Below are 23,146 nucleotides of genomic sequence, written 5' to 3' on the forward strand. Positions count from 1 at the left end.
AACACCGTGAATGTGAGAACACGTTGGGCTGAAGGCATGAAATGCAGTGAATTACTCTAATTATCAAATGTATTTCAAAATATACACTGTGCATTATTATAAAATTATCTCATATACATATTGCACATGCAACTCTATTTATAAAATGCATTTTTCAATACACATGTATACAGTGCAGCAGTGAATATATATTTGCCAATTCTGCTGCTGAATGGAAGCCACGTTTGAACATAAGGTGGAAATGCAGGTTCAGAGTGTTCCCCTGAGAACCAAAGCATGACCAAATTATTAATCGGAAAATGAGAAAAACAGGCTGAAAATGTTTTATTTGTTAGTAGACTACAAAAGCAATGGATTTTAGTAACAGGGCCTGAATATTGGAGTTTCCCATGAATTGCACAAGGCCGGCACTTTTTTATGACATCTATAAATAATTCAGACCAGTGTGCACAGTTTGAATGAATTAGAATTGTAAATTGCTTTGATTTTGTAAATGTGACAGGGCTTTATTGTGCTGAACCTTAGTTTCATTTTACAGTGTGGACCCTTGCTGTGTGATTTTACATCATTAAATGTTGAAAGATTGCCCGACCGGTTCATAAACAAGAAATGGGATTTCATCTCCTGAAAGAGAATCATGTAACAACCACACATCAATTTTCTGCACTTGCTTGTGTAGTTTAAGGTCACAGGGAGTAGGAGCCTATCTGGAATTATAAGGTGCAAGGCAGGATCCAGCCTTGGACCGAGTGCCTGTGTATCGTGAGGCATACTCATTCATACAGGGCCAGTCAAGAGCCACTAATTAACCAAATGCACACATACTGAGGCCCCTTTAGACAGGGCATAGACATATCTTTAATCCAATGACAACTGACCAAACTACAAAACAGGTGAAAGTGCACTTCTGATTGGATCATTGAGGCCACATTCGGAGGTGGTCAGCAACAGACAGTCAGCCACATTTAACACAAGTGTTCATGAAAATGCAGTTTCTGTCTGCATACAACAACCACCTATATGGAAGGTGTTTTGAATTTTGTGCTAGAAACATAATATCTGATCAGTCTCCAGACACTGGAGACTCATTTCAGTGCCAGATGTAAATGTAATCCAGCTAAATTATATTGGGGACACTAATCATACATTAATACCAGGCATAAGGGAGACAACAGAGAGAATGTGCAGTCTTTACACTGACAGTGCCAAAATTTCAAACAAAGGAGCTGGGAGTGATGACACTGGAACACCAACCACTGTGCCGCCATGCTGCCACTGTGTACTATTTACATCAAATATAAAAATAAACTGATTTGTGCATGTCTTTGAATTAATTATTGTACTATAAAGTTCTGCTATCTGTAATAATATAAACAATTTATCATTACATCAGGCCGTTATTAGAAATACAAATGAAAAATGGAAGCTTTAGGATTTTACTAAAGGCTTGTAGCTACTGACCTCTAGTGGGCACAGGTGGCTTTTATCCAAATATAACCTTCTAATAACTTTCATTTTTTTTAACGCCGGGTATTTTATTCCAGCAGAGACCCTCAATGCTGTTCTTCTGCCTCGTCACACATTTCTAACACAGTAGACGTTACTTTTTTGTCAACATCACAGAAATGCATCAAAGCAGATTAGAACTTCTCTTCCTTTTACTTTTCTTGCTTATTTCCTCCCAAATGCTTTAATGAATTGGTTACCTTATTATGAAGACGCACTTGGAACCATGTTAGCTGGTCGGCTGTTTGTTTTCTTGATATTTTCATATTATACAAAGGTGGGCCATAAGTTTCCATACATATGGTTTTTAACATTTTATTTTTTATATTTCAGATACCCTAAAAAATGCGTTTGAATAAAGAGCAACGATTTGAAATCATACTGATGGCCCACTTGATTTTTATCTTTGGGGGCATTTGAAGGCCAAGGTGTATCAGGAAAAGATACGAAACATAAATCATCTTAGGGAACGTATCACCAACGCCAGGCTCTATTGTAGGCACGGAGCTAGACAGTCTGACATCCGTGGCAGAGCGACGGGCACTGAGCAGGCTCCTGTCAATCATGGAGAATCCGCTGCATCCACTGAACAGTATCATCTCCAGACAGAGGAGCAGCTTCAGCGACAGACTGCTGTCACTGTCCTGCTCCACTGACAGACTGAGGAGATCGTTCCTCCCCCACACTATGCGACTCTTCAATTCCACCCGGTGGTGGTAAACGTTAACATTATACAAAGTTATTGTCTGTATACCTGCATTGTTATCACTCTTTAATTTAATATTTTCTTTATCAGTATGCTGCTACTAGAGTATGTGAATTTCCCCTTGGGATTAATAAAGTATCTATCTATCTATCTATCTATCTATCTATCTATCTATCTATCTATCTATCTATCTATCTATCTATCTATCTATCTATCTATCTATTACAAGCATAACTCCAGCTGTGCTAATATGTGTTCATCAGCAGTGGCGGACACGTATTGAAATGTGTTTTCAAAACAATGGCAGTCATGTAGAGTATATTATATAAATAAAAATGGTTTTTCATAAAAAAAATGTTTATTTTCCTATGTATGGAAACTTATGGCCCACCCTGTAGTTAACTGGTAAAGGAAACAAAATGTAGCCTAAAAAGCATGTTACTGTACATCAGTAATAGAAGCAATAATAGACGTCAGGCGTCTGGGACTGAGCTGAAGTAGAGGTTTTCATTCACATTATTCAGTTTATTCCTATTAAACTTATGCCCACTTGTGGTCTCAGTATGTTATTCCATAATTAGAAATATAGTAGGAAGTTGGTATGAGAATGCTGTTTTATGTTAAAAAATAAATACAGCACACATGTTAAACATACATGACACATAAACAGAGGAACAAAATGCAATATATACACAAATACATATAGTCATATAGACTATATAATCTGCTTTTAAATCTACAGTAAATTGTCAATAAAAAATTCTGAAAAGAAGAATTTCATAGGCAATTACAATTTCATTTGTACAGAAGATGTCCAAGATGTCAATGTGATAATGGATTGCATTCTGTAGGGGGCACCTCAGACCACAAACACCATACACAACTGCTTCAGACATAATTCCCAGGTTTAGAAGTAGTCTTTTATTAAGAACTATGCCTCTTCCACAAAGCCTCCATTGCAGTTAGCCTTGTCCTTCTCCACTCCTGACACTGACTCACCTGAGTAATCAATGCCATACCCAGGAAGCACTTTGGTTTCAGGTGAAACCTTTAGCTGACAGTGGATCCTCCACCTAGTGGCACCTGTGGACCTCTCCATCAAGACCCTCTAGAACTACAACTCCCATACTGCCTTATGGGTGTTCAAACAGGGGCGATGCCAGAGGGATGCCATACCTAGTGGCCTTCTGTTATGTTGGAATTCCTGCTGGAAAAGGTAGCAGTAATTCCCAATGGGCAGGCTGTCCTTCTGTCTGTATTGTCCATCCATTATTATGGCCTTACAGCCAGACAAGAGAGGACTATCTACCCCTGCTGGGATGCATATCATCATTTATAGTGTCTATTCCAAGGCAGACAAAGTGCCCCCATGGACACTGAGAAAAGAAAGAAATGGAAAACAATTAACAATAGCAAAACAAAATCAGTTTATTACAATTAAAAAGCATTACAAAAAAAAACGTAAAACATCAGGAGTAGCAGCTGTCCTAAGAGTAAAGCATGCTCAGCTCTGGTTTAATAGGCAGGTTATTTTACAGTTGGGCTGCTCGCTAAAGGCTTCTCTTTTAATTTATCCTCAACGTCTTATTAAGGTCTGCATCTTGAAATCTCAAGGTACATCCTGGAGTATAAGGCGCTAATGAGGTCTATAAGTTAAATAGGTGTTAAGCTGTTTATGGTTTCATATGTGAGTTTAAAATTACCTCTAAAGATAACTGTAAGCCAGTTATATGATCGTACTTCTTATCATGTTTTATATTAAAAGTACAGTAATTTGTGTGCAATTCAAATATTATAACCATGAGGCATCGCAATGTCAATTCTGCTTGAGACAAAAAAAACGCTTTTCAAAAACTTGCATCTTAAGAAGCCATCTTATTTTTGTAAGCGTTCTTACCTGGAGAAAGCAGATTTTACAAAATTCACAAATGTGAGGATTGAAGGTTAAATCCTTGTCAAAGGTAACGCCTCAGCCACAGATGGATTCAACTTAATTTAATTTTGAGCCTTTTGAATCAAGAGGAATCAGGATTGCGAGACTATTTACTGAATTACCACCTACTAAGGCAGTAGTTTCAAACTTTAGTCACTTTCATAATTAGTAACTGATTAATCCTGCTTAGCCAAAAAAGTAAGCTGAAGTAATCGCTTGAGTATATTAAAATGGTTTTCCGTTGTGTCCGCGTTATTCATCTTTGACCACGCCCCTCCACACCGCTCGTCCAATCATTACTCCTACTGCGCACATCCTCTTTTAGTACCACCCCGTGACACTCTCAGTACTGCTAACTCACCCTTCAAAGCAGTCGGTTATAATGGCAAGGCAGAAAAGCAAATTATCTATTTAAGAATGTTGAATTTTAGATTGCGTTAGAAAAAAAGCTGATATTGAATGTTGAAAAAAGAAAATGAACAAAAAAGAGGCACATATAAGAAAAATCAAGAAAATGAGAAAAATATCCTGAACAATATGCAAAAAAGCAACGTTTATAGAATGTAAGTTAGAGGATAAAATAATTCATAATATTATTTTTGACGTGGTATTAATGTAATAAAATGTTTTATCTACTTTTTATTACGTTTTACTTTTTTACTTCTACTTTTACTTTTTACTATGTTGTATTATTCATTTGTATTTAAAATAGACAGTTGTAGTGAAATATTTAAGTAGCTGATTTTCTATCTGTAATAATTAAGGACCAAACAGTCTTTCTCCGGCGCCCGGCATACTCTTTTATATACCATTTCTTTAAATACAATTGCTTTCTCTAATGGACGAGCGCCCGTGGATGTTGGCGAGGAAAGCGAGCAGGGCACAGAGCCCCATAGTTTTAATTAACTTTTAAGGTTCAGAGCATCTCATTGTTTTTTTTTTCATTTTGTTGTCTTAATCATAAAAATGAACTGATGAAAAAGCTAATATTAGTTTTACTCTTTCAAGGAGGAGGGAATTAATTTTATAGCTTCAGCTCCATAAAAATGTCTTGTACCACAATACCAGAGAAGTATAAAACTATTGCATAAAATGCACAAATAAACCTATGATGTTGAACTGAAATACGTATGTTTGTGAATATTATGCTATAAACAGATACAAATCAAAAATCATTAACTTACCTCTGACATTTCCCCTGGGTTAGTGCTTTAATGGACAATGGCACAAAATAACGTGTATATCTATTCAGCAAATCCAACCCCAATTCCTAGTAGCACAGGCCAATTTCAAAAGAAACCACTGCAGTTATATCACAGTTTAAAATGACAACACTGCCCTTACCTTTTGTCTTCTTCAGGTTTTCAATTTCTACTCATGGTGGCTAACTTCAATCCACAACTCCCATTTGGTGATCCCTCGGTACTCACTTATCTTTTATCATCCTCCATTTTGAATATCTAGGCTCCTGTATTACATAGTCATATAAGTCATCAATGATCCTTGGAAATGGAGGCATCTTTCTTTCTGCACTTACCTTTTTTCCAAAATTCTCTCAGTACGTGTATGTAGTAACCTTCAGTACTTATTCCTAATTTTCATTATTTTATTCCATGTTTGAACTTCATATATTGCTATTTCCTTTTCTTTAATGATTTTGTCTCCCCTTTTATGCCAATTCCCTTACCTCCACTGCCATTCTACACCGAAGAATGCCAAAACTTTCCTCATTTGGACCTTTTTGGTCATTAGCTCTGCATCTTTTATACATTTCTACTTTAATCGGTAAACCTCAAGACCATTTTCCACCCTTTTGTTTTATCCCAGTCCTTCATACTTTTTTCTGCATCTGAACCCATGTTGTCCTTAATTCTTCTACTACATTTTTTGTGCACTTCTCTGTCTATTGACATTACTAATCCCTTCAGTTTTCACCATATGTTTTAGTCCTGGTTTCCCAGGTGTGCATTTTGATTACATTGGCCACCTTACTATAACATGCCAGTAGCCAGTTTACAGTCTGTTTTATAAAGTAGCAGCTCTTTGTAGAGCTCTTAACGGGTACTTGGCCACATCTCTTCTTAAAGCCAAATCCACAGCCAGAGTTGCCAACATAACCAGCATCTGCTTATGTAAATCTGTGGTGCCTTCCCATATTTGTTCTTATATTGTCTATAATAAATTTCCAGTAGCTTCAGTGATTATATTCATTAATTTCCTAAGTGGTAGACAAATGGCTGCGAAATGCAATACCAAATTGCCTGTAATCACATTAAACAGCATTTTCTACTCATCCTCTAACCTGTTGCAGACCGAGGAGGATTATAACAAGCCATCTCGTGAACCCAAAAAGAAGGTAAAGAAGCCCAAAAAGACTTTGCTGAGAGAGCAAACCACACAAAAAAAAAACAAACAGAGGAAATAACTGCAACCCTGATGCTTCCATGAGTTCATCACGTTGTTTCATGCTTTCTGTGTTAAATTGTGATGTTTCCCCTGTGTCAGTGAACATGTCTTCCCATAGTCCACAGGAATACAATTAAGCTGAACTGTGAATCTCAAGTGGCCTGAGTGAGTGTACACAGAGATGTTCCCTGCTGTAACTGCCAGGATAAATGTCACTGAGGAATGAAATACGGATGGATGATTGGATGAATGCATATGCTGTCTTTTGTATGATTTACTGTTTTGGGCCAAGGACACAAATGAAAGGAGGTGCCACAAAACAGAGGGTTATAGTTCTCAGTATCAGAGCTACTTGCCTCTCTGAGTGTCTACTTGATTTTCTTCTCAATTTTTACACTTTTGAGGAATGTAGATATTAGGTAATCAATGTCTGTAACTGGATCACATGAGTTTGTATGTGCATGTGTGCCCTGAAATTGGCTGCTGCCCTGATTGAGGCTGGTTCTTACCTAGCTCCTAGTGCTGCCGATGAAGGCTGCAAAGCCCAGAACCCTGAACTGCATTAGATATGTGTATGTATTCTGTAGGAAATTCTATTACCATAATATTCTCTTACCTGCTGTAACCACAAGGGGCACCAGAGAGCGCCAAACCACAGACACAGTAGTACAGCACACATTATATGAATAAAACAAGGGGGTTTATTCCTTCTTAAGCACCTTCTCACAGACCTCTTCCAACAATCAGCCACATATACAGTTATAATCACAATGAACCACTAAATCTTTCTCCTTCCATACTCCAGTTTAGTTTTGCATGCTGCCTCCCGACTCTGACGCGGCAATGCTTTCCAGGGCCATACCACGTCTTCTGGGAAACACTTCTGGGTTATAGTAAAAGTAGAGAGGTCTTCCACCAACAGCACCCTCTATGGGAATGTTGGGACCCCGACAAGGCTGCCCTTACAGACTTCTTATCCCAAGCACCCCTGTGGGTGTCCCAACTGGGTTCCCATGTGATGACGACTGCCACCTGATGTATGGGGGATTGAATGCTCCCGACTCCCGGATTCAGCTAGTCTGTCCATTATTTTATACCGGCCGGTATAAAATTGGTCTGCATGGTCACACTGGCCTTCTGTCCAGGTAATGTATTTCTCTTCGTCTCACCCGGGGTGCCCATTCTCCTCCTACACTGCTAAGTCCAATTCATAATCTTGGAGGACTGGAACCTATACTGGAAGCATTGTGTGCCCAGCAGTAACCATCCCTGGACAGGGTGTCAGTCCATTGTGCTTGATGCCTACTAAAAAACACATAGTCATCAATGAACCATACATGCATACCCTGAGAAACATCTACAAAGACATTGGTAGATCATGAAAAGTCCTATACAGTACAGACCAGTTGTGGATCTTTGAGGCAGCAGCACTAAATGTCACACCACCATGTCACCCAAACCTGATTATTAAAATATATACAGTTTCCAATCATTGTTTCAGTTTAAATAGGATGTTATACTTACATATAGTGCTTTGTGATAAAACAAAGAATATCCTATAGCCAGGGCCGGCGCCACCATTAAGGGGAAAAACCCAGCCACAAGGGTTAGCTAACGAACATTCGGTTGGCCCACTAAATAAGCTTGGCCTAGGGTGTAAAATAACCCAGCACTGACACTGCCTATAAATGAACCTCCACAGTATTTATATGGTATGGCAGAGAAGACAGTTGGTCCTATAAGAACCAATGTTTCTCTACACTTAAGAAATCTGTACCTGTTCTATAGAAGATCAGATGATGAAACCATTTTGCCTTCTCAATGTCCACAAACCCCCAGCCCCCCAAGATATCCCTTAATGGGTTAAAGGGTAAGACTCAACAGAATGAGTATATGCACTTGTATAGGCTGCAAGACTTGGAATAGCCTGTGGGGTGCCATAACCTATAGCTGAAAAAGTGTAAAACAGTTAATTCTGTAATATGCCTGTTTAAAAAATGTTACATATAATCTTATCCTACCATATCATCAATTTATGAATATAGAGCTGTAGTTGTGTCCCTGCAGTAACACTGACCTCACTTGTGTATAGAAGAGTCCATATATGGAGGAAAATGAGGAACCACACAGAATCTCATTTAGGGCCCTTTGTTGAATAGGGGTTTACACTTTTTGGCACATTACATCTTTACATGTGGGGTAGCCCCTGCCTTTATTGCGCAGTCATTCATATGTCCCTGAAGTTCTCCCAGACCATCTTACTCAATATTAGGGGTACGTCACGTGAGGCGATTTAACATCCGTATTAATTAAAATCGAATCCTGTATTTATCATGACGCCAGAGACAATCGAGGTGGTTGCATTACATTGTTCTCACAGATAAGGAAGAATTTCGCAATATTCTGTGCACGTGACAAAACGAAGACTTTCTTAAACCACGCCTATTTATAAGCCTTGCCCTCCGCGTTACGTCACGAGCCCGTCCATTTTGGCTTTAAAAGTTTTGTAGGCAGAAGGCCTGAAAATCTGGGCAATTTAAGGAATTCTGATTACGCTTCATAGAAAATACGACTCAGATACTCGAAACGTACTGACGTGAAACGATGCACTGTTCGCCATGGTTACACGATGAAACGGTGGAGGCTGAAAGGACAAACTGCAAAGGGGAAACATGGCATGCTTCAGTATTTCGTGCTTGATAGTCGGTGCCGAGATAAACTAACAACTCTGGAGTAGTTTCTGAAGCTGTGAAGCAGAAGGCCCCCAAATAGTATAAAGGATTAATTGGTGATGTATGCAGAAGTCCCCAGGCGGAGATAATTGTTTAGTCATGTACGACTTAAGGAAAGGCCATGCCATTTTGTCATGCTGCAGCATGCATAAAAAGGGTATATTATATGCAGAAATTGGGGGAACCTCCGTGGACCCAACGTAAAGCGGTTATCCTTTCAGTTTTTAATAGGATCTGGAATATGCGCCAAGTCCAAGTTTTAACACAGAATGGAGCGCGAGGCAGGCACCAGACCTGGACGGGACGCCAGTACAACGCAGCTCCCATTCACGTATACTTGGGATAATTTATGGTCCCACGTTAACCAGTCCCGAATGAGTCATGGGCTTTTGGGACAGGAGGACCGACTCGAATAAGGAAAGAACGTGCAAAGTCCACGAAGACTGTGTTTAAACCCAACCATCGGCACTGACGGCGTGAGTGTTAAACCTGCTGCCATTGTGTAGCTTTAGAAGCCTGAATTATGACTGTATAATGATATACTATTGTTTTAGAAAGGCATTATGCCATTTGTAATTTCGAATAATATTTTACAGTTAGAGTGATGGGGAAGTGAAAAAAAGGTTCCATAATGTTGATTACAGGATGACTGATACTGTTGATAAATTTAATTTATAAAATCCATCCATCCATCCATTTCCCAACCCGCTGAATCCGAGCACACGTAGCAATAATGACCCTATAAACGCAGTATAGAGAAAGTTTGAAAATGTTAAATCATAGCCAAAAGTATTACTGTTTGTGTGTTGTACGTGCGCAGTTACATTATAGAAAACATTGTCCATCAAGAGGTTGGAGAAATGGATGATACAGATTTTTAAACCTTTTGTCGACCATTATGAAAGTTTGGGGGCAATAGGAAAGTGGTTAATTTGTACCTTTTTAAACCATTTGTTTACAGCATGTGCCATCCACTTTACAAAATAACTTTCAGCTTATCAATCTGAAAAGCAAACGATTAATTGATAAGGAGGAGAAAGGTTTAATTTGATACAAAAGAAAAGGTTGCTGGGGGAGTCCGTAGGGTTGATCAATCGGGTTTGAATCACTACCCCCTCCATCCGTTTAAGTTCCTCGTCGACTCTAATTGGTTGGCTGCACTCGCGGTTGTTGGTCGAATTGGTCGGTGTCTAGAGGCGGAGCGCAGCGCGCGCAGAATGAATTACGTAAGGCGGGAGCTATCCTTTTACTTACCAAAATTTAAACACTTTCTTGAGTTCCGCCGGATTAAGCAAGCGAGTTTATCGATTAGTTATAGTCATCCAACAAGCGGGATGATATTAATACTATTTCTTGACGGTAACTTTTAAACGCCGATAAAATATATAATGGTGTATATTTCAACAAGACTTTTTCGTATGTCTCCGGGGTTCGTCTGCCTATTACAGAATTTATCGATAAGCCGTCTCTAGTATGAGAAAACGGGCGCATTTTGTGTTCCTGTTGAGGATCGATTGTGTTTGGTTTTTCTGAACGGTGGAGATCGTGAGAGGTCTGACTAGTGAAAAGGACACCGATCCTTTGGAGGTATTCTAAGGAGTTCCGCAGTTACAGTGGGTAAGTTGCTTATATGTTTAACAATATTTGTGTCCCGCAGTGGGCCTAGGAAATACTATATTGAGGTGTATTTGTTCCTGATTATAGTTTTTTGTTTACTTAAGCAAGTTTGTAACTTAAATTATAATACAGCATCCGTCTCAGCAAGCGTGAGTTTAATTCTAACTTTGTATTGACGTCACGCATGCGTTTGACTCGTCTGAAAAACCACGTTATATGTTTTGTTCGCACTTTTAAATATAATTGGTGTTTTATTCTTGTAATGTACTTCGGAGAGTGGAACGATTTATTTAACCCGATAAAAGGGTAGAGTTAAATGTGGCAGTGAGTCTGAAGTCGCGACTGCCCACCCTACAGCGCGCGCGCTCTCTCTCTCACACAGACAGCTTGCATGGCGGCGGCTGTTTAAAATTGCTCACAAGTTGCAGACTTCAAACACCGCTCGTCTTAATTCAACGCCGCTCAAGTGTCCGTTCTCTAGTAAAATAGCTGTATAAAGCAAAACTTTCACATTCCTACAGTACGTATAACGTGCCATTACATGCCAGTGAACAGCCGGATCGAGTAAGGAAAGGTGTATAATTTAATTAAAAATAACACCCACAGGAGCTGCCATTCCATAGCGTTGATCGCGTGTAAACTTACGAGTCACCAGTTTTCACTAAACGATCAGGTATTCGCTTTGACATTTTGTTGTGAATTGTGGATTACGCGCCAATATTTCGAACACGGGGTTACCTACGCGGGACAGCCTCATTTGTTTAGAGCGCAATTCCTGCTCCTTCTTCATTGGTTCCCACGCCCCAATGGGCGCCGGCTCTGTGTGTTTGATGGACTCCTCCTTAGTTGACCGTATATTCTTGGGGTTCGCGAGCGGACTCTCTCAAATCTAATTCTGTGTATTTATATGGCACACCCTTCATTTTGATTAGTTTGATTTCTTCAAGTTGCAAATCGTATCTTCTAAACCCACGTTAAAAATATGTTTGCCGATGTATTTTCTAGTTTGCCTGTTTTTCAATCGATATGCAAACGCTTAGTAGATTAGTCAGTAATTGCTGACTAAGAGCTATCAGTGTGATAAAAATAGTAAAATATTTGTATTACTTGAATTTCACTTGTTTGTTTAGTGTACATAAAGACAAAATGCGTGAATGTAAAGGAGGAATTGATTTTTATTTTGTCGTAATCCATAAAGATTGCATAGTTGAAGGCTATTTGTAATACGTTTTACAGGTAAATAACAGTACTTCAAATGCATTTTCCAGCAATTAGCTTTTTTACTTTACAGGTAAAATAAAATGACTACTACAGTACTTAGTTTGGAGAGTTTCAGTGAAAAACAGGACAGCACATCGCATCCCATAGGCCAGTGCAGTGCAAATGAAAAGGTAATGCTCTTTGGAATTCATTAAAGGAAGCACAGTTCCTCCTCTATGCTGAATTACGATTATTCCTTTGTAGTAAGGTGATTCAGAAAATGGATAATTATTCAGTCGTGATATGGGTATCCTATATTATTGAACAGTGTTGTGCAATGCTGCACCTTATTTTTAAAATTTTACCATTGTCCATTTTTTGTGAAGTGAAGCACCCTACGATTTTAAACAAACCGCAGGTTCAGAGTTTGAGAGAGACCATTGACCTCCCCAGATTGTCCCGTCCTGCTTTGCTACTTTTCATGATTTAGTTTGTTTAAAAGCTGCCCTATGATCGTTAATAATTTTGTTAAACTTTTTCACACAGGAAATGGTATTTTTAGAGCCGCATTCAAGGGCAGAAAGAACTCCCCTGAAGATATCTTCTTCGCTTTTAGTATCTGGAGAAATCAATCAAGATATGAATTCTTTGACAACACCCACAAAAGGAAAAGAATCTCTTGTTTGTGAACCATGGACTCCCACAGCAAATCTCAAAATGCTCATCAGTGCAGCAAGCCCAGAGATCAGAAACAGGGAAATGGAACTGGGTACAGATGATCGGGAAGTTGCAGGTTCCATAGATGTTTCACAGGTATCTTTTTGAAATTTTACCTTGAGTGTATAATCTTTATGTTGGAATTGTAAGTTTCTTACTGGGATGTGATAAATGCTATGCATTGGCTGTTTTTTTTTCATGTTTGTTTTTTGTATGGCCTACAACATTTATTTGAATCTAAGAAACATTGGACTTAATTTTTTGTATAATTTGGGATCATATGATACAATGAGTCACTTTAATATTTCTGCTGCCTTGTAACAAGGTACCGGGGTTCACATCCCATGTTCTCCCTTTGTCGGTGTCAGATCCCTGTGGGTGCGCTGGCCTCCTCCCGCCGTCTGAAGCCTTACAGGCTGGGTGAATTGGCTTTGTTAAATGGACACCTGTGTGTTTGTGTGATTTCACATTGCACTGGGCTGGTGCCCTGTCCTTGCGCAAGATGCTTGCTGGGGATAGGCTTAGTTTGCTCACAGCACGGCTCTGTATAAGCCAGTTAGGAAAAAAAAAGATAGACAGATTCACATATGGCTGAGGAATAAATGTTTCCAGCATGGGGGTTCAAACTTTTTATTGGGTGTGCATGTTATAATTGTAATTTTATTGTTTGTAGAGGAGTTTGATCCATGTCATACACCTTTTTATACAAATAGAAATAAATGATGTGTAATTGAGTGTTTCCAAAGACAGTGTAGACTCTTGTCACAGTGGAGCAACATTGTCATGTCAAAAATACTGTTTCATACATCATGCCAAATTTCAGTTTACTTTCTGAGGTTTAGTGACTTACAGTAATTTATCAGCACCTTTCCATTGTTCAAGGTGCTTTACAGTATTTTGTTCACTGGAAAAATAGGCATTATAATCACTAACTTTAGCATGGTAAGCTAGGTACTTTGCAGCCATGCATCATTCATGTTACAAAAAAAATTATTCATGAAGAGACATGTATGACTGATAATCTGTCTCCTTTGTGCTAGATTTTGCTTTCTTCTTTCCTGTGTTTTGGATCTCTTGCACTACAAGTTTTCACTTTGTCCTTCGGTTGACCCCTCTGCCTTTTATCTTGTTTAATTTGTCTACATTCTTAGATTTATTTGCCCAGGTTTTTCAACTCTTATTGTTTGCACTTGATTGCATTACTTGAGTCTGTTTGTCCTCTAACTGTGCGTTGCACGATTTCAAGTCCAATTTGAAACTGGACTTCAGTGGCATACAGTTTCAGCAGTGAGAGTGCTTTCTGCTAAACATGGAGATAACAATGAATGTATAAGAGTTTAAAGATCAGTATGATCTGTTTGTTTTAACGTTTCCAGCCTGGAGGTGTAGTAAAATTTTAGTTAGAAAGCAAATCATAATGGTTGTAATGCCAGTGAAGCTGTTGCAGTTATTTTTCCATGTATTAAACAGTGTGTGTCTTATTAAGCTGTTTCATGAATGCAGATTTTTCAGTTATGTAGGTACAGTATATGGTTAATGTTAAAGCATTATCAGTGTTATATTAGCATTATATAGTTATTTTATTTTAGATACTGTATTTTCAATTTTCTGAAAATAGGTTTTGACATTTGAAGTATTAGTTTTATTTGATTTTTACCTTTATTTAGGAAAACCTGATGGAAGATGATCCAGATAAACTTCAGCCAAGTAGAAAAGAAAAGAGTTTAGGTTTGCTCTGTCATAAATTCCTTGCACGCTACCCTGATTATCCCAACCCTGCACTAAATAACAATATTTGCCTTGATGAAGTAGCAGGAGAGCTAAGTAAGTTGCTTCTATTGTTATATCTTTATATAAATCCATTTCTAAAAGGAACACAATGTCTTTTGTCATTTTATTATATTTAGTTATTTTTGGTCTCTTACAGGTGTAGAAAGAAGACGAATCTATGATATTGTAAATGTACTTGAAAGTTTGCATATGGTGAGCCGGCTTGCTAAAAACCGTTACACCTGGCATGGGCGTTGTAACTTGATTGAAACTCTAGCAGCCTTGAAGAAGGTTGGCGAGGAGCATCAATATGCAGAACAAATGCAGCAGATAAAACAGAAAGATTTTGAGAAAGAATTTGAGTCTGATAATGAAGAAAAAGAAAACAAGGTGTCCCATAAAACTAAACGGAACGAGAGTGATTTTGGACATAAAGAGATGTGTTTTGTAGAACTTCCTGGAATGGAATTTAAAGCAGGTGAGTAAAACTCTCCCCGTGTTAAACACTGTTTATATAATCCTTAAGTGCGTTGGAACAATTTAATTGTGGAAATATAATTGGGGTACCATTTTTCAAATTTAATTCAGTTTGTTGTTGAACATGTTTCCACTGATAAGCTCAGTGCTCTACAGATGGGTGAAAAATATAGTGTAAAAAAGAATTGCAACATAAATACAATCTTCAAACATAAAAGAGAAACTTAATTCTGTTTATACAAAAAATGGCCCATGAATAAATTTTCTTACCCTGCTTATTCTGGGCTGAATAGTAGGAGGCTAGAATTTTCCCCAGTACATTTGATACATAGCCAATCTATGTGGGGTACCTTTCCATCAGGGTACATTCCCACGCACACATCCATTCTTTTATAGCTGTCATAACTGCACATCTTTGTACTGTTGGAGGAAACAAAAATATGCAAATTGCATATAGGAGGCACCATAGCTGGAAGATGAACTTGAATCCAAGTTCTGTAAAATGGCTAGCTACTCTGCAACTGGAGTGGTGTGGACATCGTAATCGAATTAAAATCTGCCTTTAGCCTGTTTGGTTTGATGTTAATTGTAAATATCGGTCAGTTTGTGGCTTCTGTTAACTGTATAATCTTTCTTTTTAGCTTCTGTAAATGGCAGGAAGGACAAATCCTTGAGAGTCATGAGTCAGAAATTTGTAATGCTCTTTCTGGTGTCGACGCCTCGTATTGTAAGCTTAGAAGTTGCAGCCAAAATTCTTATTGGGGAAGATCAGGTGGTGGATTTAGATAAGAGTAAATTTAAAAGTAAGTGACCTTTCTAACTGTTAACCATGATCACTGCTGTTTGTTATTGGATTTTGTACTATACATAAAAGGTGTGTTTTCTTGTTTTTCTGATCTTTTAGTTTTGTGTTCTCTTCTTTTCAAAGTAACACAATTTTAAAGAGCCAGTTATACATATTTTATGTTTACTGGGAAAGAAACTATATTAGTATTAGTAAACCTAGCCATTAACTAAAATGCAGTTAAGCTGTTTTTTTGTTTTTTTTAATGTTTTGTTTATCCTGGCACTAAAGAGTGGTGACGTATTGCATGCTATTCAAACATGCAAGTAAAAAGTTGACTGGGCTCTTTAGTATTGTGCTTTTTTATTGTTTTTTAAATTTGAGGCATACCCTTGTCTTGTTTAATGAATTTCTGTCGATCTTGGCAAATGGGAAATAAAGATAAACACGGTGACATTCTGGCCACCCTCACATACTGTATATGGGGTAACCCATTTAAAACTCAAACCTTTATGTCTTGGTATGTGGGAGAAAAACCAAACCATGCTGTGAATAAAAAAACATTTTTCTTGAAACTGTGAGATGGTAGTGTTGATCACTGTGACATTATACAATTTAAAGCTTTTAATTTTATCAAAGCAAGTTTTTTTTATTTGTCAAGAAAGATGATTGACTTTAAAAATGTGCTTCTTTTTAGCTAAAATCAGAAGACTGTATGACATTGCTAATGTATTAAGTAGCCTTCAGCTGATAAAAAAGGTCCATGTTACAGAGGAGAGGGGACGGAAGCCAGCATTTAAGTGGACAGGACCAGAGACTTTCCCCAGTTTACAGGGTATGTTTTGAAAATACAAAGGGAACACTGTACATTTCATTATTTTTATTTTGTAGCAGTGATTACTACTAAATAGGACAAACCTGGTTTAAAAATAAAGTGTCTGTGTTTTTGTTTTTTTGCAGATTCAAATCCTCTGATCGCTACTACCTCTGTTAACCCAACTCCTTTAAATTCTCGATCCTCAATTGAGAATTGCACTAAAAATCTTTTTCCTGATTCCAATGCTAAGCAATCCTTTACTCGACATCCATCTCTTATTAAATTGGCCAAAAGTATTGATGATGACAGAAGAAAAATAAATTCTGCACCCAGCACACCTTTGAAGAAAACCTGCAGTGAGTACTGCAAACGTTTAGCCTTTACTCTTTATTTCTGATGTCATTTTATAACCAATTTGTTTTTCTTTCTTGTAGGATGTTCATCAGAGAACAGCACTGGCCAAATACCCTTAGTCTGCAAATCTCAACTTGAAGAATACACAAAGTATTTTGATTTCATTTAATGTTTCAACTTTTTTTATTTAAATTTTATACTTTGCTATCTTAAGTGTACGAATTGTAATACAAGACGATTCTTTTGTAACTTATTAATAAGTACTTATCAAGTCCACAAAACACTGACAGCTTTAAATGTGCTATGAAATGTAGAAATCTGATGTTCCTGTTGCATAAAAGTATATACCGCTTGTACGTGGACTTGATTTCTTTTCAGAGTAAAATGCAAACATTTTAAAATGTAACTATGGAAATGTTATGTGTTTTGCCAGCATTAGTGCTAGTGCTTTTCATTTTGTTTAGATGCAGCATACCATGAAAACTATTTAATTTTAAAACTAGAATTTATTAATTATTTATTATTCCAATATCAAATTTTGATTCCATATATTTCTTTGTGATTATTTAATTGAATAAGTAAACGTCCTAAGAGTGCTTACCTTTCCGTTTTTTATATTTTTATTGTATGCAGGTTACTATAGTGCTATTAAAGATATTGAAAACATTAGTGCTTGTAGATGTAGAAAATACCATCTCTGTAAGGGTTAAGAATTGAGAAATAGGTCACTATTGTTAAAACTGTAATGTGTTTTAATAAACTACTTTAATATTCATGGTTTAGAAGTTAAACTGGTTAAAAACAGAATCCAATACTGCACCACATTAAAATAGTGTACTATGTTTGTAGTGATTTTTTTTTTTTGTATTGATTGTTCAAAGATCTTATTTGTTAATATGGACTTTTTTTTTTCCCCTCTATTTTTAGGTCTGACAAGCAAAAATTGGATGTACAAAATGTAGAACATCAGCTACAGACAAAAGGAAACAACGGGATAGGTACAGTGAAGCCAGTGTTAACGTCCGAATTCCGTGGTACAATAGCTTCACCAACAGACTCTTTTCAGCTAAAAACTGCATTACCTATAGCCCAGTCTTCTCTTATTCCAATGTTGTTACCTCAAAGCCATAACAATGGCCCTTATGCCATCTATTTTCATGCTCCATCAGTACGGCCAATGGCCAATCCATCTAGCTTAGCTGTGCGATCAATGACATTTGGAGAAATCTTGTCAAATTCTGAAAGTCCATCTCACAGATGTAGTGGAACCATGACATCTGCTTCACCTGCCAATGAAAAAGAAATCAACACAGAAGGTGCAAATCAGTTTCAAAACATTGGCACGCCAGAAAAAAATTTAAAACGTGTTCTTGCTGAGAAGAGTCCAGAAGATAGTTCTCCAAAACGAGCCAAAGTTCAAATTCAAACATCAGCAGCTTATAGGGTAATTATATGAAATGTTTATTTTAAGTAGTAATGAAAGATGAAATCTGTCTTAGGATAATGTGGTTTGTTCTTGCATATAAAAAACTGTTGGATTAATTAGTTTTTATTGTATATTTTCTTGCTGTGAATAGTGAGCAAGTGTGCCCTGATGTGGTATCCCATGTAGGGCTGGTTCCTATTTTCTGACTGACACTTGCAAGATGGTCTAAATGTACCTTCATACTGCAGACCAGCTGTTCATAAAATGAAAGTAGATTGAAAAATCATAATTATGTGAAATAGGGCTTTAGCTGACCATTTTGTTAATTGATTAGTTGGTCGATTTAATTGGAGGTTTAAAAAGTGTGCAAATGTGCAAGTGTTTTTTCAAAAATGTTTTTTTTCCCCTTGTGCACAGTACTCTTGTACATAACAATAGCACATATACGTATACTGTAAAATGACTTTTGCTAAAAGAATGCTTAGCAGCAAGTCCGATTACTAATTCTTAAATATGACACAGCCCTTTCATCGTCAACATCACTGGGTGGAAGACTGAAACCATAGTTAAGTGTTGCCTAGTTTGTATTGTTTTAACTGCAGGATGTCTGCAAACACCACAAGATGAATACAGTCTTGAGTGCTTCAAGCCATTCATTTTCTTACAGTATGGCATCCAATACTGGCCAGTGTTGTCATCAAAGGAAATACTATGCAGAGTTTTTTTTTGTGGTTGATGACTTGTATTGTGCATTGTCACAAAAGGGTAAAACACAAGTGATTATTGAAAGGGCTGCTGCATTATCCACAGTTGTATTTGCACCATTGCCAATGGCTTTTATTTTTGTTCAACCTCTGAGACCAGCATGTTAGGGTCTTTGTCTACTGCTGTGTGGCCTGTGTGTGTGTGGGTGTGTGTTTGTGTGTACATGAATGTGTCCTGCAATTGTCCACCTAATTCTTTTACTTCCTTTCCTGTGGTTTTTTAAAAAAAAAAAAATGGAAGTACTGTAGTAGTAATTTATTACATTTATGTAATTTTCTTGCTACTTAAAGCACTTCACATTAGACTGCACCACTTTTTACAGCACAGTGTTCATGTATCTATAAAGATTCACACACAGACTACACGACAAGCACAGCCAGGTGGCCTCGCCAACACCTCTTCCAACAGCAACCCAAACTTTCCTGGTTGGTCTGCCATCCAAACATGCTTAGATTCAGGTGCATTACATGTTCTGAAGTGCAGGTGGAATGGCTGCTGGCTGTAGAATTAAATCCGGGGAAATATCATTATGGTGGTTTTGATTGATCTATTAGATTGAAGGAATTTTTTTGGTTGCTCCTGTAAGAAGTCGTCATTTATATATCATTTTTCACATCTCCTCTTCTCCCAGGATATGTCATCTACTGAAAAGCAGCAACACAACACTTACCAAAAGAATCCTGCATTACATAAAGGTCTTGTAACAAACAGGCCTACTTCTAGAGCTCTGCATTTAGAGCCAGAATTTATTAATACTCCAGAAGTGAAGGACAATTTTTCAGGGAATGCTGGAAAAAGTGTGGAATATTTACTGGCTAATGAAGAGAAAGGCAGCATAGCTGAAGCAGGGCTTACTCCTCTGAGAACTCTCTCAATACCAGCATTCACAATTCCTGCCCACCTTCAGGCTGAAGTAAGTGCTACAGCTATACGGTTTCTTTACTAATTTTGTTTTTTGATGATATTAAGCTGCTTAGACAGTACATTACATACTCTCTATGTTACATTAAATGGAGACTGGTGACGTGTTGAATGTTGGTTGGACAGGCAAGTAAATATTTCACTGTATTCTTTACATGTGAGAATACTACTATTACAATGAAACACTGCTTCATCAGTATTAACTAAAATTCTTTTTTTTTTTTTTTTTTTTTTTAAATATAGACATTAATACCTACTGGCTATCTTATTCCTTTAACATCACAGTCAGTCCTTGGTTGTTCAGGAGATTTAGATCCAGAAAGAAAAGCTGAACACAATTCAGTTGTATACCCCGGAGCTTTCTCATCACCAACTACAGGTATTTGTTTTGAGTCTTACCACAGATTTGAGGTTTTGAGTCTTACCACAGATTCATTTTACTGAATAGTTTTATAGAAAAAAACTAAAATCATCTTATCCTTTATCTGTGCAGGAATGGCATCAGTGTCTCCGGATTGTCCCAGATTTACTTCTCCAATTGGTGCTGCTTTATCTAAAGCCTCTGTTTCTTCATTTCCACGAATGAACCAGTCTAGCCCATCCATGGCTTCAAACCATCACCTTAATAGTCCTAGTCCAGCTATACTAAACTTCACACTACAGAATTTAGGATTAATTTCCCCGGGAATTCAGGCACCTGTAGAGCATGTGAGCCCTATTCCAAATCATTTTGGTTTTCAGCAAGGAGGGATGATCTTTGTTAAGCCAGTGTCTCCTGTACCTATTCAGCATCAGATTTCTGCGCAGCCTGTTACATTATTGAGTTTACAGCAGGTAAGGATTGAATGTCTTTGAGATCTTTTAGTTTTTAGCTGTCTGTGTTACCTTCATGGTTTAGTGTTTGTTTGAATTACGGTCATACATTTATTTAAAATCACAAGACTAAGAATATTGAGTTTGAGTAGCCGTGAGATGTCTAAGATTGGTGTAATTTGACTAATTCTGCATGAGGGTTGGTGTGAGTGTGCGATACAATGAGCTGGTGTCGCATGTAGAGTAGTGCCTGCCTTATGCATGGCAGGATAGACTCCACCTTGGCTTGAGTCCTTATGTTTTGAATTATTCAGTTTTACTCTGTGTTTATTTAATCTAGGTTGTAATTTACAAAGAATATCTGAAAGAGCTTCTTGCCCTGGAAAGTGATATTGTGAATGTTTAGTTAATTTTATTGGATGGACTGCTATACTAATACATCAAATCCTAATCTGTATCATACATTTCCAGAAATAGGATTTAGTTGTAAGCTTTGTTATAAAGTTCTGTGCTCCAATATTACTAAGAAATAAATATTAACATTAGGATTATTCCCATTAACGTCAACTGTGAAGACTGTTGGAGTACATGAAAAGCCTTCCTGGATTTGGTGAAAGCACAACTATCCTACTTTAAAAGCATTTTTCATCCTTTATTAAAGTTTAACTAATAGCATTCTGTTTTCTTTACAGTCTCCAGTGCTGGCAGCACCTAAAGGAATGCCATCCTTACAGAAGGAAACCTTTTTTCACACGCCAGTTTCTGCAGCATGTCAGCTCGCAACCGTGAGTTCTTCTGTCCCTCGGATATCTCGGCCTTCTTATGTACCACAAAGGAAACTTGAAGTTAGTTCTGAAGATAGATAGTTAGTTAGTTAGTTAGTGGCAGTAGCAGCAGACTTGTGCTTGCTTGCTCACTAAATACCTTCTGTTTGTCATCTTCCTGAGCCGCAGTGTTTCACACTTTTTTGTTGAGATAATTTGAACTTGGAGCTGTGCCTTATAGAACTGGAGAGCAAACTGAGCTCCAAAGTGATTTATACAATCTATTTAAAAAAACTTGTAAAGTACACTATTACAAAATGACTTTAAAGTGCCATCCTCCGAGAGATAATATACATTTTAAAAAATGAATTAATTGACAAACTTAATTTATTTCAGCGAAGAACTTTTTCAGAGGCTATGTAGTTTTTAGTTTTTATTAGTAATTTTGCCATTTTCGAGTAATGTTTTAAGAATATTTCCAGAATGTTGCAACTAAAAACACATTTTATAATTGGATATGTTCTTGGAAGTTAAAACAAAAGCATGCAACAGTGTTTAATTGTACCCTTTAGATACCTACATACATCTGTGTAGTGAGCAAAGCCGTGAGCTCCAAGGATTACTCAGACGTTCTCTTGCTGTTGGTAATCCTTTTTGGTACACTATAGAGTAATTAATTTACCTCCAGTAATTCATTGCTTTGGCAATGGAGGCTTGATTTATACTGTGTATTAAATAAACATTTATGAAAAGAGCCATAAGTATTGTAACTTTTTACAAATCTGTAGCTATTTAACTGTAAAACATTGCACAATTATATTTTTTTCATGTAAACTTTTGATGTTGCTGTACAAAATGTATTTATGTAAAGTATTTTCTTGATTAGCCTGGTCCAGCTCTTTGTATTTTCATTAATTTATCACAGGTGTTCATTATTTGGGGAAAATACAATTTTTTTTATATATATATATATTTGTGTTTATCATTTTGTTCTTTTAATCGGCTAGAATAAGATTCACACTGATTAGTATTTATAAATTCATTTGCTAATAGCATGCACTTCCATTGACAAATTCAGAACTGTGGGTTTAAGTACCTCTTAAAACTGTCCATTCATTTTTATTGCACCCCTTTAGTTGTGGCTGCTCATCAGGATCACACAGCAAACCATCTAGTTTTGCCCACTGTACCACATTTCATGCCATTTAAGTTATTACTGAAAGAAAATGAGGTTTTTAATTTATAAAAGACTCCTGTTTCTGTAGGCTCCATGTGTTCAGGCCCAGTTCCAGCCCAATCATGTCATGTCGAGTCCATCTTGGCTCCAATGTGCCCCACTAACATGGGTTGGGGGTGGTCTGTGATGAGCTGGCATTCTATCCCGTTACTGTGACCCTGAGCAAGAGTAATCTGTAAGGAAAATAGTTTTTCATTTTGT

The 23,146-nt window shown here is 37.3% G+C and overlaps 1 protein-coding gene across 3 annotated transcripts; it reads left to right on the forward strand.

Annotated features, from left to right (window-relative positions):
* The first annotated feature begins 9,499 nt into the window (after positions 1–9,499).
* On the forward strand, positions 9,500–22,678 carry e2f8 (E2F transcription factor 8). 3 transcript variants are annotated; one of them, XM_028793859.2, is made up of 13 exons: positions 9,500–9,759; positions 12,647–12,913; positions 14,485–14,641; positions 14,745–15,065; positions 15,706–15,867; positions 16,546–16,683; positions 16,809–17,021; positions 17,100–17,169; positions 17,947–18,463; positions 19,842–20,123; positions 20,375–20,510; positions 20,625–20,965; positions 21,637–22,678. In XM_028793859.2, the coding sequence occupies exons 2-13, from the start codon at positions 12,650–12,652 to the stop codon at positions 21,808–21,810; spliced, it is 2,775 nt and encodes a 924-aa protein (XP_028649692.1). In that variant the 5' UTR covers positions 9,500–9,759; positions 12,647–12,649; the 3' UTR covers positions 21,811–22,678. The 3 variants fall into 3 exon arrangements, with proteins under 3 accessions (XP_028649692.1, XP_028649691.1, XP_051778396.1); XM_028793858.2 differs by lacking the exon at positions 9,500–9,759 and adding an exon at positions 9,987–10,900 and having other exon boundaries at positions 21,637–22,677; XM_051922436.1 differs by lacking the exon at positions 9,500–9,759 and adding an exon at positions 12,027–12,291.
* Positions 22,679–23,146: the final 468 nt, after the last annotated feature.

The sequence above is a fragment of the Erpetoichthys calabaricus genome, chromosome 2 (genome assembly GCF_900747795.2).
Source record: "Erpetoichthys calabaricus chromosome 2, fErpCal1.3, whole genome shotgun sequence".
Taxonomy (NCBI): domain Eukaryota; kingdom Metazoa; phylum Chordata; class Cladistia; order Polypteriformes; family Polypteridae; genus Erpetoichthys; species Erpetoichthys calabaricus.

What these genes read in the sequence shown, in the direction of transcription:
- e2f8 (XM_051922436.1), top strand. Translation starts at nt 12,202, where the DNA reads ATGACTACTACAGTACTTAGTTTGGAGAGTTTCAGTGAAAAACAGGAC. An exon ending in AGATAAGAGTAAATTTAAAA is followed by an intron (nt 15,868 to 16,545) that starts GTAAGTGACCTT and finishes GCTTCTTTTTAG; the next exon opens with CTAAAATCAGAAGACTGTAT. An exon ending in CATTATTGAGTTTACAGCAG is followed by an intron (nt 20,966 to 21,636) that starts GTAAGGATTGAA and finishes TTTTCTTTACAG; the next exon opens with TCTCCAGTGCTGGCAGCACC.